Source organism: Panthera pardus, unplaced genomic scaffold, assembly GCF_024362965.1.
Source record: "Panthera pardus isolate Hobbes unplaced genomic scaffold, ASM2436296v1 HiC_scaffold_21, whole genome shotgun sequence".
Classification (NCBI taxonomy): domain Eukaryota; kingdom Metazoa; phylum Chordata; class Mammalia; order Carnivora; family Felidae; genus Panthera; species Panthera pardus.
In genome coordinates this window covers 50,456,265-50,473,686 of record NW_026526777.1, presented here as the reverse complement: position 1 = coordinate 50,473,686, position 17,422 = coordinate 50,456,265, and the positions used below count along the sequence as shown (strand labels likewise).

The window sequence follows — 17,422 nt, the reverse complement described above, 5'->3', positions numbered from 1 at the left end:
TCCCATTTATTCTTTCTCTCTTCCTCTTTATATACAAACACCTACAAAATCATTTCTCTTCTTTTCTTTTTTTATTTCTCTGTTCTTCTTTCTTTTATCTCTTCATTTTTTTGAAGTTGTGCATTCTTGTATCTTGCCAACTTGGGCTTTTTGAAAAAAAGTATTTCAAATCAACAATGAAGAATTTTTTAATATAAGTGAGTCCTACGCTATGTTCAAGGCATATTTATACTAAAGAAATTCTTTATTGTTTCTGATATTAAAATTTAAGTGAACATCTTGTTAAGTTTTATTTGTTTTTGCTAAATTTGGCAACATTTTTTGTAATTTAATTAGTTGAATACTAATCCTCTATTTAGAGATGACTTCAACCATCCAGAAAACTGTCCAGATTTCTTTATTTAGCAAAAAAGAAAAACTCATATATAGAAGGCATCAAGTCTAATCATTACTTTGGATTCTTTGACGTTTTGTTCATAGGAAAGTGGTTAGATCTCTTTGTTAAAGCTTATTTACCTTACCTAGAATTTTAATAATATTAATTTTCTGACTTTTCAATCTGCTACAGAAAAGGAGCAACAAATTAGTAGGGGAGATAGAAACTGGGAGAAGACCTATACTCAGAGGAGCAGTATTATAAGCCCTATTTTTACCACTAGTCAGTCAAATAACCTTATATAAATCATACAGCCTTCTTGGACATCAATTTTATTAGCTTTAAAATGAGGTATTTGGGGGCACCTGGGTGGCTCAGTCAGCTGAGCATCCAACTCTTGATTTCGGCTCAGGTCATGATCTCACAGTTGGTGAATTCAAGACCCACATCAGGCTCCATGCTGACAGTGCGAGGCCTGCTTGGGATTCTCTCACTCTGCCTCTTCCCCCACTCATGCTCTCTCTCTCTCTCTCTCTCTCTCTCTCTCTCTCTCTCTCCCCCTCCATCCCTCCCCGCCCCCTCTCTGTCTCTGTCTCAAAATAAATAAATAAACTTTTAAATTGAGGCGTTTGGACTAGATGATTCCTTCCAGTCTGTATTTTTTTTATTTTTATTTTTTCAATATATGAAGTTTATTGTCAAGTTGGTTTCCATACAACACCCAGGGCTCATCCCAGAAGGTGCCCTCCTCAATACGCCTCAGCCACCCTCCCCTCCCTCCCACCCCCCATCAACCCTCAGTTTGTTCTCAGTTTTTAAGAGTCTCTTATGCTTTGGCTCTCCTCCACTCTATTTTCATTTAAGCTTGATGGTGAACTTAAAAAAGAAAGAGATAATAAATATGAATAACAGAAGAATTCCAGTTGTAGGCTACCAAATGCTAAGAGCAAAGAGAAGTATATCTGCTGATACCTTTAGAGCTTTGCTACTCACAATGTGGTTGGCATCCAGAAGCATCCGCATCACTTGAGAGATAGGTAGGACTGCAGAACCTCAGCTCTACTAAATCAGAATTGGCATTTTAAAACAAGACCCTCAGGCGATCTGTAGGTACGTTAAAGTTTGGAGAGCACTGCCTTATAGGGTTGTTATCCTAGCATTCAGGAAAATAATTGATGTTCAAAATGAGGCCTCCAATTTACCAAGTAAAAATTCGGTTAAGTACAGGATTCCCTAGTGAAGAGGCCAGGAGCATTTATAATAGGTATTAGAATTATTTCTGTACACACTGCTGACATTTCTAAACAGGTCTTGCCTTTCAAAAGAAAACCTGTTTAGAAAATCAGTCTGTGTGGATCCCTGCCTTCCCTGGGAATCCTGCAAAAACAAAGGTGACTACGTATAACACGATTTTCATTTCCACCAGAGACTAGCCTGGTGCACTGAAAGAGGAACTTCATTTCCCAGTGGCTCAACAGTTTCTCCCCAGAAGGAAAAGCACCCATTTTCCACTTTCCTGTCTGATTGCTACTTCTGTAACTTTTCATTGCTTTGACACGGAAGCTTTTTCACACCATTGACGCAACATCTTATCCGACTCGAAGTGACATGAGTAATTGGGATGGCGATCTTTCTCAACGGGGTGTGGGGAGGCTTGCCTGGCTCCAGAGTGCGCTCCTTCATTCCCTCACTTACACATTCTTGTTCCCAAGAGAAGCTTCTCCACATGCATTCCATAACACCTTCCCTCATTCTCAGTTTGTCTTGTGTGGAGTGTCCCCAGGATTCAGAGTCTGAGGCAAAGATTTGATGCAAGTTTATCGAGAACTTTTCCTAAGATCAACACTTGTTGGGGGAGTGAAAGAACTAGAAAGTAGTGAGAGAGGAGGGCTGTGAGACGGCCGTGTGACAGCGTCGGCATCCCACACGGAGCTGGATGGCCCTCAGAGTTCTCCTACCCGTACACCACTCACTCCTATCAAAAGGCCACTGGACGTGGGTTTCTTCTCTCTCCAGCCTCCCCAGAAGAGTGCCATGAGCTTGTGGGGTCGTTCTTCCTTGGAGGGCAGTTTCCAGAAGGAGACTTTGCCGTGGGTTGAGTGCTCCGTCATGAAGGAGGTGGTCTCACAGTGTCTCCCAGATTTCACAGTGGACCCCCACACCGCAGTATCCACCACAGATTTGGTTTCCCTCTTTCTGAGCCCCCTTCTGGGTTGCACGGGCTCTTCTAACACAGAGTCTCTGCAGACTTAGCCCTGGTGTCTAAAATCACAGATGAGGAAATGCTGTTAGAAGGAAGGGAGACAACAAGCTGATTCTGATCTGAGTCCTTCCATTGACTTGCCGAGTCACACATTTCCAAATGTCTCCCCCTGGCTGGTGGGGGGTCATAATGGTGCTCCCTCTTCATTTCCCAAAATGACAACTTGACTTCACTCTTCCAAAAAGAGAATCACATAAGCCCATAGTGTTTATAGCCGTACTTGTACTATGAAGGAATATAACATAGGATATCAGCTGAGTTTTGACCAAAGCAAGGGAGACAGGCTTGGATGTGGGAAGGAAGTCAAACCAGGTTCAAAACTGTTTCCCATTCTGACTCACATCGTCACATATGGAGACTACTGAGACAGGTCAGTGGCAAGATGCTAGTTGCCTCACAGCCTCCCTTCCTCTGTTAGATTTGGATGTCAGGTAAGATCCCCTGAAACTGTGAGAATTAATCTCTCTGCCCCGTCAAATTTCTTAAGTCTACAAAGGTAGCAATATTATTAGGGTGGGCCATATGAAATTGCCAACATTTGATAATTTTTCATCTACAAAAAAGGCATATGGTTCAACCAATAGTGCAAGCACTTTTTATCTATTTATTAAAAAAAATTTTTTATAGGGGTGCCCAGGTAGCTCAGTCGGTTGAGTGACCGACTTCGGCTTGGGTCATGATCTCACAGCTTGTGGGTTCGAGTCCCACATTGGGCTCTGTGCTGACGGCTCGGAGCCTGGAGCCAGCTTCGAATTCTGTGTCTCCCTCTCTTTCTGCCCCTAACCCACTCACATTCTGTCTCTGTCTCTCTCAAAAATAAATAAGCACTTAAAAAAATTAAAAAAAAATTTATAATGTTTATTTTTGAGAGAGAGAGAGAGAGAGAGGAGAGAAGAAGTGTGGGTGGGGAGGGGCAGAGAGAGAGGGAGACACAGAATCTGAAGTAGACTCCAGGATGTGAGCCATCAGCACAGAGCCTGATGCGGGGATTGAACCCACGAACCGTGAGATCATGACCTGAGCCGAAGTTGGACGCTTAACCAACTGAGCCACCCAGGCACACCAATAGTGCAAGCATTCTTAATATGATTTCTGTTGACCCCTAGTTGGACTACAAATAGCTTTTAAAGGGTTCTCGTAGCTTTCAGAAATTGTGGGAATTTCCCAAATTGTGGGAAACTTTTATGCCTAAGTGTTTGTGTGACTTCATTTTGGGGGAAAATGATGTTTTCCCCATTTTTGTTGACGGGTGTCAACAAATTTTATTACGAGTTTGTGACTTCCTGCTCACCCCAAATTAAGAAGCATTGGGTAGTCAAAAGAATACAGAACTTGAAGGTGGGGAAACCCAAATTCCTACCTCTCTAGACTTTAGCTAGAGGAAATCACTTAACCTCCTCAAAACCTACTTTCCACTTCTATGATATGACTTTTGGTATACTGGGGATTATAGTACAAAAATCTCCAGTAGGAATAAAAACCCAAGGAACTTTATGGAGGCTCCAGCAAAGCATGTGAGCATACTTGGAACGCTGTAAAGTGCTATACAAAGAGAATGTAGTGTCCTGTTCAAGGGCCTCCCCTGTCTCTCTGGAATCAGGATGTGCCATAGAGGAGTGAAAAGGAAAGGCGCAGAAAAAATAACAACCCAGTAACTAACCAAAAGCATTTAAAAACCTCAGCGAAGATTCTTTTCAAGTTTGTGGTATAGTTTCAGGGTCTGCTATCCAGTGACCACCACAAAGGATGACCTGGAAGTCGAAATGCTTGGCTTGGGAGTATTAGTGTGTCTGTACCCAGTAGGCAGATTGAAGAGGGGTTTCTTAAGCCCAAACAGTTCTTCACTATGGAACATTCTTTCAATCTTACCCTTCACCAGTGGCCAGAAGTTAGATCCAGTAGTTAATGTGAAGGCTTTGGATGAAAAAGCCATTGAGTGTGGTGGACTGGTTTTCCATGTCTGTATGCGAGTCAGTATCTGTCTGTCTGTCTCTCCAATCTGTTTCTCTAGTTCAGAGTATTTTGCAATGGATTCACTGAGCTCATTTCACTGGCAGTCCCTCTATCTTGAACACCATTCCTTCAGTCCTGAGAATCCCTTGCTTTTCTAAAAGATTCTGCCTCCTTTCTGACATCTAGCTCTAGTTTTTCTTCATAAGAGCTAAGTTCAAATTAATCTTATATTGCTAATGTAATACAAGAATGCAATCTCCTTGCTAAAATGAATAATACAGTATTACAGATGAAGCTAATAATCCCCTTGACCTCTTAGCGTCTTGGATTTTTCTCTTGGGGTGTGCCTGGTGCTCATTTTAGATCTGGATAGTTCTCCAGGAGGTGAACTATCTGGTACCCTTTATCCTGAAGGGGAAGCTGTTCACATAATGATTAAAGAAGTGTCCCACCATAGTGGCAAAAGTGGCACAGGGGTAGAACAAGTAGAACTTCATGTTGCCCACGTACCTGTTCCAGCCGATACCTAGCTTTTATATCTAGGAACATACAACTCATTATGTATTTTGTATGAAGTGAAAATAGTGTGGACTATAATACTATATTAAAATAGCTGTGATTTAGCTGTGGGAAAAGCAACTTTTAAAAATATCTTTGGGGCGCCTGGGTGGCTCAGTTGGTTGGACAGCTGACTTCGGCTCAGGTCACGATCACACAGCTCGTGAGTGAGTTCGAGCCCCATGTCGGGCTCTGTGCTGACAGCTCAGAGCCCGGATCCTGCTTCGAATTCTGTGTCTCCCTCTCTTTCTGCCTCTTCCCCACTCACGCTCTGTTTCTCTCTCTTTCTCAAAAACAAGTAAACATTAAATTTTTTTTTTTTAAACATCATCTTTGGTGCTTAATATCACCCATCATCAAGGAGAGGCAAATCAAAAACACAATAAGGTATCACTTTATGCTTGTCAGAATGGCTAGAATCAAAAAGACAAATAGCAAGTATTGGCGAGGATGTGGAGAAAAAGGAAACCTCGTACGCTCTTGGTGGGAATGCAAGTTGATGCAGCCACTGTGGAAAACAGTATGGAGGTCCCTCAAAAAATTAAAAACAGAAACATCATACAATCCAGTAATTCCACTAATGGGTATTTTCTCAAAGAAAATACTAATTTGAAAAGATATATGCGCCCCTATGTTCATTGCAGCATTATTTAAAATAACCAAGATATGGAAGCATCCCAAGTGTCCATGGATAGATGAATGGATAAAGAAGATGTGGTATATAAATACAATGGAATATATCTCAGCCATAAAAGAGAATGAGATCTTGCCTTTGCAACAACATGGGCGGACCTAATGGGTTTAATGCTGGGGGAAATAAGCCAGTCAGAGAAAGACAAATACCGTATGTGGAATTTAAGAAATTCCACAAAACAAATAAAGAAGCAAAGGAAAAAAGGAGGGAAACTAAAAAACCAGACTCTTCAATACAGAGAACAAACAGGTGGCTGCCGGAGGGGTGGTGGGTGGATGGGTGAAGATAAAGGGGATTAAGAGGCATAAACTTCCAGTTACAAAACAAATAAGTCACAGTGATGAAAAGTACAGCATAGGGAATATAGTCAATAAGATTGTGAAAATGTCGTTTGGTGACAGATAATGACTAATGTATCGTGAGCACTGAGTAATGGGTGGCGTTGTTCAATCATGTGTTGTATGTTTGAAACTAATGTAACACTGTATGTTAAGTATACTTCAATGGAAGTCATCATCTTTAAGTAAGGAATACACCTTTACTATTCTAATTATACTGTCAATTTTAGAAGTTTCTTTGTCTACATGTGTGCACAGCAAAGTAGGTTTTTGATAAACACATATTGAACTGAATTTTTGAAAAGTCTATTGAAAGAGTTTTATATATATATATATATATATATATATATACACACACATATATATACACACACACATATATATATATATGATGTATTTTTCATGGATTCCATTTATAGAGATATATTCTGTATCAAAAGCCTTGATATCACCAGTGTCTATAGAAGTAGAACCTGGAATACCAATTCACATTTCTACATGTGCCAATTTAAAATAGCATACGTGAAATTTTTCAGCCAGCAGATTTTGGAAAAGCATAATTCCCCGTGCACTAAAATATATAGGTGTATGTTTAATTTTGAAATTTTATTCTTTACTCTCATCTTTCTGAAGTATCAACAAAATAAAACACACTTCTCTTTGGAAATAAGAATTATTTCATGAATTAATTTATGAACATTGAGTTCTAACTAGATGAGAGCCACGGTCTAATCCTTATAATAGCCTCACGAGACAGGTAGTAAGTCTGTGTTTGGGATGTGCAAAAGAGGAACTTTAGGCTCAGAGGGGAGAGATGGACTGCTTGGATTTAACCACCTAGTAAAGATGGAGCTAAGAGTCACTGAAGTTTCTGCCTGGCACCCCTCTCTCCAGAATGGTGAACTTACTTGGGTCTTTTCATCCTGGCTCAGGTTGGTGGGTATGCGCGTATGTGCACATTCAAGCCGGTCTCTGCTTTAGAGGCTCCAATAGTTGTAGGAGAGTTCATACTTTCTTCACGTCTATGGCTGCTGTGGGGCATATTCGGTATTCAGATGAAAACAAAGTTCGGTTACCTCTCCTGTGTCACTGGGAGAGGAAATGCCTCCGATTCAGTGTCTTGTACTCCGATCAAACCCTTGTCTCTTTTTGCTTTGTGTATCCCAACATTCCTGTGCCCGTGTCTCCTTTGTAAGTCTTACCTGTGGTTTCCTACTTAAGCCATGGCCTAGAATTCCTGGCATAGCCCTTCCCACAAATCACAGCACAGAGACACTGCCACCAGGAGCAGGCTGTAAGGTTCAAAGTGATTTGGTTCAAAGACCCTTAGAGCAAGGAGGCACATTGCCAGGAGATGCAAAATGAGTTGGAGGTTTTGGGCATGGGCCCTCAGGACAGAGAAATCCACACCATGAGAGCTGCCCCAACTAATTAGTTTCAGGTGGGTGGTGTCTATTTTGGGGCCCAACAGAAGGTGGGAAGACTGAGCGCCCCTGTTCCTTCTTGAACCCACCCCACTCTTCCAGTCTGAGGCCTACAGAGGTAAAGCCACCACGTACTTGTTTGGACTCCGTCTGTTCCTGGCTCAGGAAACAACCCAGAACTTTTTTCCAGTACTCAGGTCTCTTTTGTGGTGTAGGAAAAGGAAGAGGTTGTGGGAGTTCCCAAGGGACTTTGATGTCCTTTGCCGCTGAAGTTGAGGGCTTTGCGTTAGGCTCTTGGTTACCTTATGGTATGTTTCATGTCTAGCCCTCATCCAGCCAGGGACAAAGGACCTCGTATTGCAAGCTCTAACCTATGGGTCTGGATGTTTCTTAAGTTATAAAGGAATATTTATTACTTCAAAGAGGGGAAATGAGAAGGGGGAAAAGACACTGTAAAAAGAGAGTGTGGCTGGTCTTTGCCTCAAAGGAGGAGAGGAAGAAGGGAGAGCTGTGTTGCACTGACCACTGCAAATCATAAAATCACCCTAATTGAGCCAGCAGTGCAAACGGACACTCTATAAACACACCAGCAAGACTCGGGAAAAATCAGCCTGCATACAAGGAAGAATTCTTGGTAAAATGGAAAACATGTTTTACTCTCCTCCTCCCCATTTTTAGAAGAGGTAGGTCCCCGCCAGTGGATACACCTTGCTTTTACCCTGAGGACAGTTGTCCTGGAGCTTCATTGCCCTTGGAACCAGATAAAAAGCTACAGAAATGCACACAGAACACTGTAAGGTCCAGCACCAGAATCTAGTGATGTAGCCATCATGGAATACCAGGCAAGGTAGGGATTTACGATCAATAGAAATTCAGCATAATATTGAGCTAAAGGACATAAAGCAAAACTGGAATTGCTGCATCAAATAATTTCAACGTGGAAAATAAGCCCTCCCGGTCATCCCCCGAACTCTAAGGTGTTTTCTTTTTTGATTAAAGGATTTTCACGGACGAAACTCCCATAGTTTACTTTGGAAGACAGTTATATTGTTAATCAGCCTAACCATCTAGGAATATTCTTTATAAATAACTGAATATCCTAGGCCTCGGTGTTGGCTTATTTTTCAGCCATGGGTAGAGTTGGGCATATACGCTTGGGGCAACAGCAAAACTTCATCAGAACAGACGGTTCGTCAGCTTCTAGTCTCAGAAACCGTAGACTCCACAGTAGCCTCTAAGGTCATAGTTTGCGTGCTAAGTGAGACGTTCGGATAAGAAGTTTAGGGGGAAGACAGGGTGATGGGGAAGGAAGAACTATGTTTGGAGCTAGGCCAGTTCATAGCAGTATGTTAGCTTGGTGAGTCTTGTCCACTTCTCCCACTTTGGAGATGTGGTATTGGCTCGTTGTGCAGTGATTTATTGTCTCCAGCAATGGTCCCTTTCAGTGATCTTTTTGAGAAGTTTAAAGAAAGACAGGCCCGAGTGAAAAAGGAACAGTTGAAGTCAAAAATCTCAGAAAAAGATGGCAAGTTCAGTAGCCGCAAGTTAATCTTTTTTCATCTGATGTTGATTTTTGGTGTGAACCTGGATATCTTTCTGTGCCTACTCCATATTTTTCTCATAGGTAAAGGAGAAGGGAGCTCTTGCTTTATAAACGGTGAACTGAGGAAATGTAAAAGTAATGTGACACATTCCTCGATACCCCTCTGGAAATAATGGCTTATACCTATGTGTGCTTATGCCTAGGTGTGTTTCAGTAGACCAGGAGTGGCCACGACAATTTTCATTTTCTTGACATCTGATGGCCCGGTACTTGGAGAACATCGGCGGCCAACAGTGACTGTTCACCTGACTGATGTCAGTGGGAACAACCACTCTCTTGGTGAGTCTGACAATGGTCCCTTTAGGGCTGCTAGGGGATAAGCCAGTAGACCCTGGAGTCAACTAGGCTTCCGTCCCTTACATTGTCCGGGACTCTGCCTGGAGTACACAGCTATCGAGAAGATAAAAATGAATGCTAGATATGGAAACACAGTGCTGTATGGGTGGCTACAATATCATTCATCTTATTTCTCTTCAGGAACCTATGAACTGTCATGCCAGCATAACCCGCTGGTTATCAATGTGAGCCATCACCCGAATGTCCTCTCCCACCGTACCTCCTCAGTGCTGCTGAATTTCTCATCCCCATTGGTGGGCATCTCAGCGGTGGCTCTAAGGACATCCTCCCACATAAGTTCATCAACTCTCAATAACTGCATCCCAGAGCATGAGGGACAAAATCATCAGGGACAGAGGTACAAAGTCCCCTTTCTTCCTTTTTGTCTTTCTTTTTCTTGTGGCTGTGAAATACTACTATCATTTCCATACATATGATTTTGTTTTCAGTGGGTGCTTAATCACTAAAAAGTGGGTCTAAAAACTACTAAAAACACATAAGAAACAAGTAAAGAACAATTTATGGAAGGCACACTTGGTTTTCGCATTTTGCTCTTCTTTTCTTAGCTGAGCATAATTTTTTATGTAAATATTTAACATCTTTACAAGGTCTTAAAATCTTTTTTACATATAAAACCGCTGCCTTCACATCAACATTGTTATATAAACTGCCAAAAATTTTCTGCCAAAAACTCAATGTTCCCTAAGCAATGTATATTTTTCCACTTGTTCCCACCTGGACAGCGTATGCAGCAAGTTGAACAATTAGTTTTCAAGGCATGTCATATAATCAATTAGAGTTACATACGGAAATCAGGACTATGTTATCTACATGGGTCTTTCTGTGGACATCTGTGATTGTCATCATTTACAAGAGGTTTCCTGAACTCTCTGCCTCAGCTAGCAGAGGGACTATACTTTTATAACGTTGGTGCGCCCAAGGGTGGCCCGAAGGTGGGAGAGAGCATGCCAGACAATAATCTGTGCTGCAGTTGGGCCGGATTCATTCTATGAGTAGTCTCATCAGTTGAGTGGGACTCTAGGTAATAGAGCTCATTCCCTCAAGGAGTCAGGTGATTGGGATCCTAGTCACAAAAGCTGGGGTTCCAGGCAATGCTCCATCACCAAGCAGGAGCTCTGATACTACTGTGCCCCACCTAGGTATACCAGAAACCCAGCTTTGATTAGGGAATAGCAGTAGACATTAGTGTGTAGTATACCAGTTGTCTTTTGCTATTTAGCACATCATAGTAAAATTTAGTGGTCTATCACAGTTTCTAGTGGGAGGAATTTGGATGGACTTAGTTGAGTGCCTCTGGCTTAGAGTCCTTTACGAGTTTGCCATCAAGTTGTTGGCCAAAGATACAGTAACCTAAAGCCCAAGAGGAGCTGGAGATTTCGCTTCCAGGCTCGCTCATGTGGTGATTGGCAGGCCTCAGAAGATCCGCATCCAAGCACAGTCACATAGGCCCTAGCGGTACGCATGCTCACATAGGTGTGGCTCAGTTCCTTACCACGTGGGCTTCCTCATAAGCTGCCAGAGTATACTCTGACACAACAACTAATGATCCGAGAGAGAAAGCGGCCATGGGGGATGAGTACATAGGAGACCACCCCAAAGGGAAGCCAGAGTCTTTTTATAACATAATGGTGGAAGTGAAAATCCATTCCTTCTGGCATATTCTTTTTATTAGATGTGAGTCAGTAAGTCCAGCCTGTACTCAAGGGGAAGGCTTTGCATCATCAGGGCATGAATCACTAGGGGCCATCTTAGAGGCCATCTACCACATCCAGTAATGGTGGTTTATGTTAATTGAATACTAACTGTGTGCAGGTATTGTTGTAAATGCTAGAAAGAGAGAAGCAATAAGGGTTAGAGTCTGGATGATGGACGTTGTGACGTTTGCTCATGTGCAACTCTTAAGTAGTCTCATTGAGCAAACGTCTTCACATATTAACACAGGAATACAGACTATTAAAATACCGTTGTTTACCAGAATTCTTGCCTCTCTCCTATGTGTTTTCAAAGTATCTCCTCTATTGGCTCTACCTCTGGCCTCAAGCCATACAGAATTTCTTTCAGGTCCCTGAAACATGTGTTCTTGAGGAGCTTCATGCCTTTGCACATTATGTTCCCTACTTTCTTGAATGCCTTCCAGCCCTTCTCCTCTTCAACTCATACTTCATCGTCAGGATTCACCTTCTTCTGTGCAATCTTGGCAGACTCCTTGCCTGTCTCCGTAGGGCATTGTACACAACCCACTCTCTACCGAAACAGCTCTCACGCTGGGTGGTGACTATTTATTTACTTGTTCTTTTCCACTAAGCTCTGAGCTCTCTCTAGTGGAAATTCCATGTGGTGTCTTTCGGCACCTAGCAGAGAGCCTGGCACATAGTAGGTATCAGAAACTGCGTTGAATGATAGTAACAGATTTTATCTCTAAATGCTGTATGGAACAGAACCGAACAAGCAAACCAAAAAAAGTGGTAGAAGTCATAGCCTCTCTAGACTCAAGGGACAAGAATTTCCCTCACCATCATGGCTGTGAAGTTCTGACAAAGAAGTTGATTAATTGTGATCACTGCTGCTAGTTCACTTATTTTCATTTGGCACTGTGGGGAAAAACAAGTTTTATATGCATGCATGCAAACCAGTAGAAATAGGATATGATTCTCCAGTTTACACAGAGTGTATCTGGAATGCAGAAGCATTTCCAAACCACATGTGACTGACAGGAGCCATGCAAATTGGCTTTCCCTCCTAGCCAGCAAATCAGTGCAACATAGTAAATTTTGATACGCAGGGAACCTGAAAGATTTCATACATTTTCTTTGTGAACAGATTTAAAATCCTAATCTCTATATATACTCTCAAAGAATAGGAGTATTTTTGTTTCTTTATATCAATCCCGACTGTAGATGTGGATAGATCATAATATGAAACCCTCAAATTCTGGGCATAGTGAGAGGGATTCCTGGCTACTTCATTCTTACCCCTTATGACCTGAATTCCATTAATACTAAAATGGGCAAGGGAGAGCTGACAGATGCCTGGCAGTAGAGGATGTGTTGTCCATTTCGTATTTAACCATTAATGACCAGTGGCCTCTCCCTCCTATAGTTCTGCATCCTTAAACCAGCCTGACTGCCCCACAGAATCTCAACTGAAGGCGAATAAACTTGTCTGGCGCTCCAGTGGTCTTCATGATTCTCACCTTGGACCCTTTAGCTTTGATCTATCTCTTCATCTTGTTTCTTGTTTTGCTGTGATGGCTTCCCAATTTATGACCCGTTGGGCTTAGTCTACTGGTAATGAACCATTAGTCTGGAAAACCAAGTTTAGTATTCTTGGTTTTGGCCACTAGTGCTCCCTAAGAGCTCAATTCACTCCTACTCTCTGGCTGTTTCTAGCTCTGGTCACTTTAGGGAGAGGTCCTGCGTAACCTGCCACAGCATCCCATGAGTTGGAGAATCAATCAGGCAGACCCCCCAACCATCCCAAGATCGGGTTGATGGCTTTAGGCAGTGGGAACCACTTTTGTGATTAATGCATTGGGAATTGGAGTGTGCCCCAGATATAATCCAGGCACTAATAGGTTACTTGGCCTAAATGAGTGGATTTGCTTCCAGAAATCTGGACTCTAATTTAATCAGGACTCTTGTATTCTACTTTGGAAATTCACATAATCAATTCTAGAAGAATTTACAGATAGACAAGAATTGCTGATGGGTGTGTGTTTTCTCCTACACCAGAATTTTATTCTTCCAGTTACATGAACAAAATATAATGGAAACATTGATTGTAACTTCTCTGCCCCTCCAGATGGCAGTAGATTCGTCAGATCCCCCAGTGTTGAATCTTCTGAAGATGACCTTGGTTGTCTTCTCCAGGGCCTGGCTGATTACAATGGTTGAAACTTCTGACCGCTCCTCTCTTTACAACATTTGCGCTTTCCCTCTTAATTGATTTTTTCATCTACCTTCTCTATAAAAGGTTGCAGTGTAATCTCCCAAATAACGGTGCTTCCCTAACTTTTCCTTGTATTTCAAGCAGTTCTGGATTTTTCATAATTTGATGTTACAGAATTCTGTGCATAGCAGCTTGTGAGTCTTTTATCTTTATTAAGATCATACCTTGTGCCAACCCTTTTGCCCCATTAAATGCCTTTGGCTTTGTATTCTACTTTGTCTGGAATTTAAATTTCCATTCCTGCTTTCCATTTGTTTATATTTATTTGATAAATATTGGCATTTCTTTTATTTTTAACATTTCTCTGTCTTCACTGCCAATGAGCCCAGGGCAGATTGCTGCATGGAAGTTTATTCTGAAAATTTATTTCATGGTCCCCAAGCCTCTAGAAGCCTTAGGACCCTGCAGTGTTTTTACCTTTGGAACATTTATCTTCTGGGATTCCATGGCCTTTGCCAGTGGCTCTCCCCCAACCCCCACTCTCTCCCATCTCACTGGACCAAGACCCTTATCCTTCCTGACCTGATGTCTTGAAGTCAGGAAAGGCTGATGAGGACCGATGGATAAAGAACAGATTTATGACTCCTGAAAAGCAGTGCCCAGTTTTCCGGTCTCAAGAGAAGCCAGAGAATGAAGAAAGAATGACCCTTCCCTCTCTTCTTTTAGTATGGCTCTATTCCTTATTTGCTTTTTTTTAGGAAAAAAAAATGCATGCTTTGGCTTCCAATGATGTTTCTCAATTCAACTCCAATACATTTTGGAATCAGGAGGGAATCCACACAGATTCCAGCTGTCAGTCTTGGTTTTTGATATTGATAAGAGTTTTCATATTTTTTTCTGTATTGTCGGAATTTAACTGGGAAGCCGGGAAAAATGACCTCATAGCATTCTTGTGAGATTAACCGGGAATGATCCACACGGAGTCTGTCGCACCACGTAGCCCCGGGCAGGAGCACCGCCCATGGTGGCTTCTACACCACTTCTCGTGTTTGTTTGTCTCCATTCTTCCTTCTACAAGGTGTGCCGCTAGCACTTTGTTGCTTCCCAGCTCTAAATCCACTCGCAGCATGTGAATGTGTAATGCTAGAACGGGATTTCATTAATATTTATCCTTTGTTGGCTAATGCAACGTTCAGTTTTGTCAGGAGAGGGTTATGGAGAGACAGTGCAGGAGGAAGGGGTTGGCTTCCCGCTTTCAGTGCGCTTTTCTTCTCTTTTGCTGCTATGACATGACATGTGGTGTAGAGAACAGCTTCCATCAAGTATCGCAGCCACTTGGGCTCCCAGGGTACTTATTTCAGGTTGGCTCTTCATCACCCTTGACCAAAGGTAATGCTTGTTAAGTATCCTACTGTGTATTATGGATTGCCAGCATCCCATTTCTCATTGATAAGGAGCTTCACATACTCAAGTCCGTAGGTACAGCCAAACCGATCCCCAAATCCTACCTTTGTGAATCTATCTCCTGGTACCATTTATAGTTCCATTGTATGCCAGTCAGGGTCCAGTCAGGACATAGTAATTAGAATAGGGGAAGTTTAATATAAATAATTATTAACTACAAAGGATTAGCTACTTGGGGGTAAAGAGGTCCCTAATGACTAGAAGAATGGTGGGTAAAGGAAGCAACTATTCCATTTAGGGACAAGGGAAAAGTATCGGAGGAAGGAACAAATGTGGAAGTCTCCCCACCTCAGGCTGTGATTTGGATCTCATTAGGGAGGGCGCAGAGATAGCACACTGGATGGCAGGGAAGTTTGCTGAGGTTTTGTGGGCTGGACCAGCAATCAGGAAGCCATCCACTGGGGTGCTGATCAAAGCTTATTAGGAAGCTCCTACTGGGTCCCTGTTGGGGCTTCTAGGAAGCTGCCATTGGGTAACTGCTGAAACTTTTTGGGAAGTCATCTGCTGGGCATTGGTGAAATGTTCTGCGAAGTCAGTCACTGGGGTACCTTTGAGACTTGCTGGAAAGCTGCTCTAGGGTGCTGGCGAAACTTGCGGAGACGTGCAGGGTGTCGCGGAAACTCGTTATGTGGTGAGCACCATTGGATTGACGCTCTGTCAGACATCAAGTGCAGCAGAAGCTGGGAGAGGAAAGCGCGTAGAAACCAAGAAGAAAAGCCCCTTCTTCCTCCAAGTCTCTCCAGTTAACATCTACTGGGAAAGCATGACATCACACTAACTGGCAAAAGAGCATGGTGAATCTCTAGTATCACAAAGCGGCAGGAAAATTCTTGTCAGATAACCCAGAAGAAATCCCTTTGTACTCTTTGCCTTTTCTGTTCCAGTTAAGATTTCCTTTAAGTCCCTGGCTTGAGTCCTCAGACCACATTTCAATATAACTTCTAAATAGATTGACCTAACTAAAAATGCATATTTTCTTTTTTTAATGTTTTGAACTTCTCTTAAGTCCAAGGCAAACATGAAGTATAAATACCTCATTAACTTATTCAGTATAAATACACATTCTGATTGAGATGGAAAACAAGTAATAGATATTCATAAATATAAAATTGTAGTGGGTTCTGAGGTTTACCTTAAACTATAGCTTATCAATGCCAAGTATTCTAATCTAAAATTGAATGGGATATTAATCTTTTCAAATGAATGTCCTTGTAGAAACCTGAGTTCTTTCTTCTGTCTCTTGTTCTCATGCTCATTTTTTCTTGTTAACTATATATAGTCATGCTTTGATCCTTTTTATTGTTGTGGATAACTGAAAGTAGATTCGTGTGACAATTTAGGTCTAATAGAGTAGATATGTGTGTAAGTGTAAGCATACACGTTGTGGATGCATTGTTGTATTTTTTCCTCAAGTAGAAGAAAGTTTTTGAAAAGTTTTACATACATTGATTTGTAAAACCACTTCTTCTGTATGGTGTGTGTGTGTGTGTGCACGTGTGCATGTATGTCTGTGTACAGAAAGAGATGGACTATTCATTATTCAAAAATACTTATTATTAAGTGCCTACAATGTGCCAGGAATCATTTTTCAGTTGAGGAAACTAAGACTCAGAGTCTTAGTCCCAATTCACCTTATTTGAGATTAGCAAAACTAAGACTAGAATCTAAGTAATTGGTTTTTAGTAAAGGAAAGTTCTATTATACAAATGGAAAACTGTTTCAGAAATATACCCATGTCTTACTATCATCCAAGAAACCCTGCTACCCTCCCTCAAACTATACTTGGGAAAAAAACACAAGGGAAGAGCAGTGATTCTAAGAGCAAGGTCTTCTCATAGAAATTCCCCTGTCTTGGTAGATGGATTATCTAAGCAACCCTCTTACCAGAGGATGTCCCCTCGATTGTCCATTATCTAGTTACACCACATCCATTTTATCAGCAATCCACATCCATCCGTATCTATTCCCAAGTCATTTTCCCTTATTATAAGCCTAAGCCACCTTCGAGGCCATCTTCTCCATGGCTCAACTGGAATTATTACTCATTAAAGTTTTAAAAATCTATATTCTGATTCTTTTCATAATGTTATATAATTGAGAGTTCATTGTTTTAGCAATTTTGGTCTAGTAAAACGTGGTTATATATATTGTAAGTGTGTGTGAGTGTGTGTGTGTGTGTGTGTGTGTGTGTGTGTGTGTGTATTTCACTTTATGCAAGACAATTGTTTGGAAAAGGTTCATGTGTATTGATTATATAACTAAATTTTAAAATGATTTAACTTTTTAAATGATTGGGCCATTCAAAAGGGTACTATTTTTTAAGTAAAAAATATTTTTGTAAAGAGCACTGTCATCCCCAGGTTTTTTCTTCTTTCTTTCTTTTTTCTGCATAAATCTGCATTTTCTCTATTTACTTAGAGCAAACTAAGCATGAACACATAAAGTCTGACTCAAGAAAATGTAATGAACACACGTACTGTGCTCTTGTATGAGTCTATATTCAA

At 41.5% G+C, this 17,422-nt stretch overlaps 1 protein-coding gene across 4 annotated transcripts in view; it reads left to right on the top strand.

Annotated features, from left to right (window-relative positions):
- PAPPA2 (pappalysin 2) overlaps window positions 1-17,422 on the top strand; it is a 274,087-nt gene that overhangs the window by 159,873 nt on the left and 96,792 nt on the right. For all 4 annotated transcript variants that reach the window (XM_019425665.2, XM_019425675.2, XM_019425648.2 and 1 more), the window contains 2 exons: window positions 9,353-9,488; window positions 9,687-9,903. In XM_019425665.2, coding sequence (XP_019281210.2) covers window positions 9,353-9,488; window positions 9,687-9,903 — 353 coding nt within the window. The remainder of the gene's footprint in view (window positions 1-9,352; window positions 9,489-9,686; window positions 9,904-17,422) is intronic.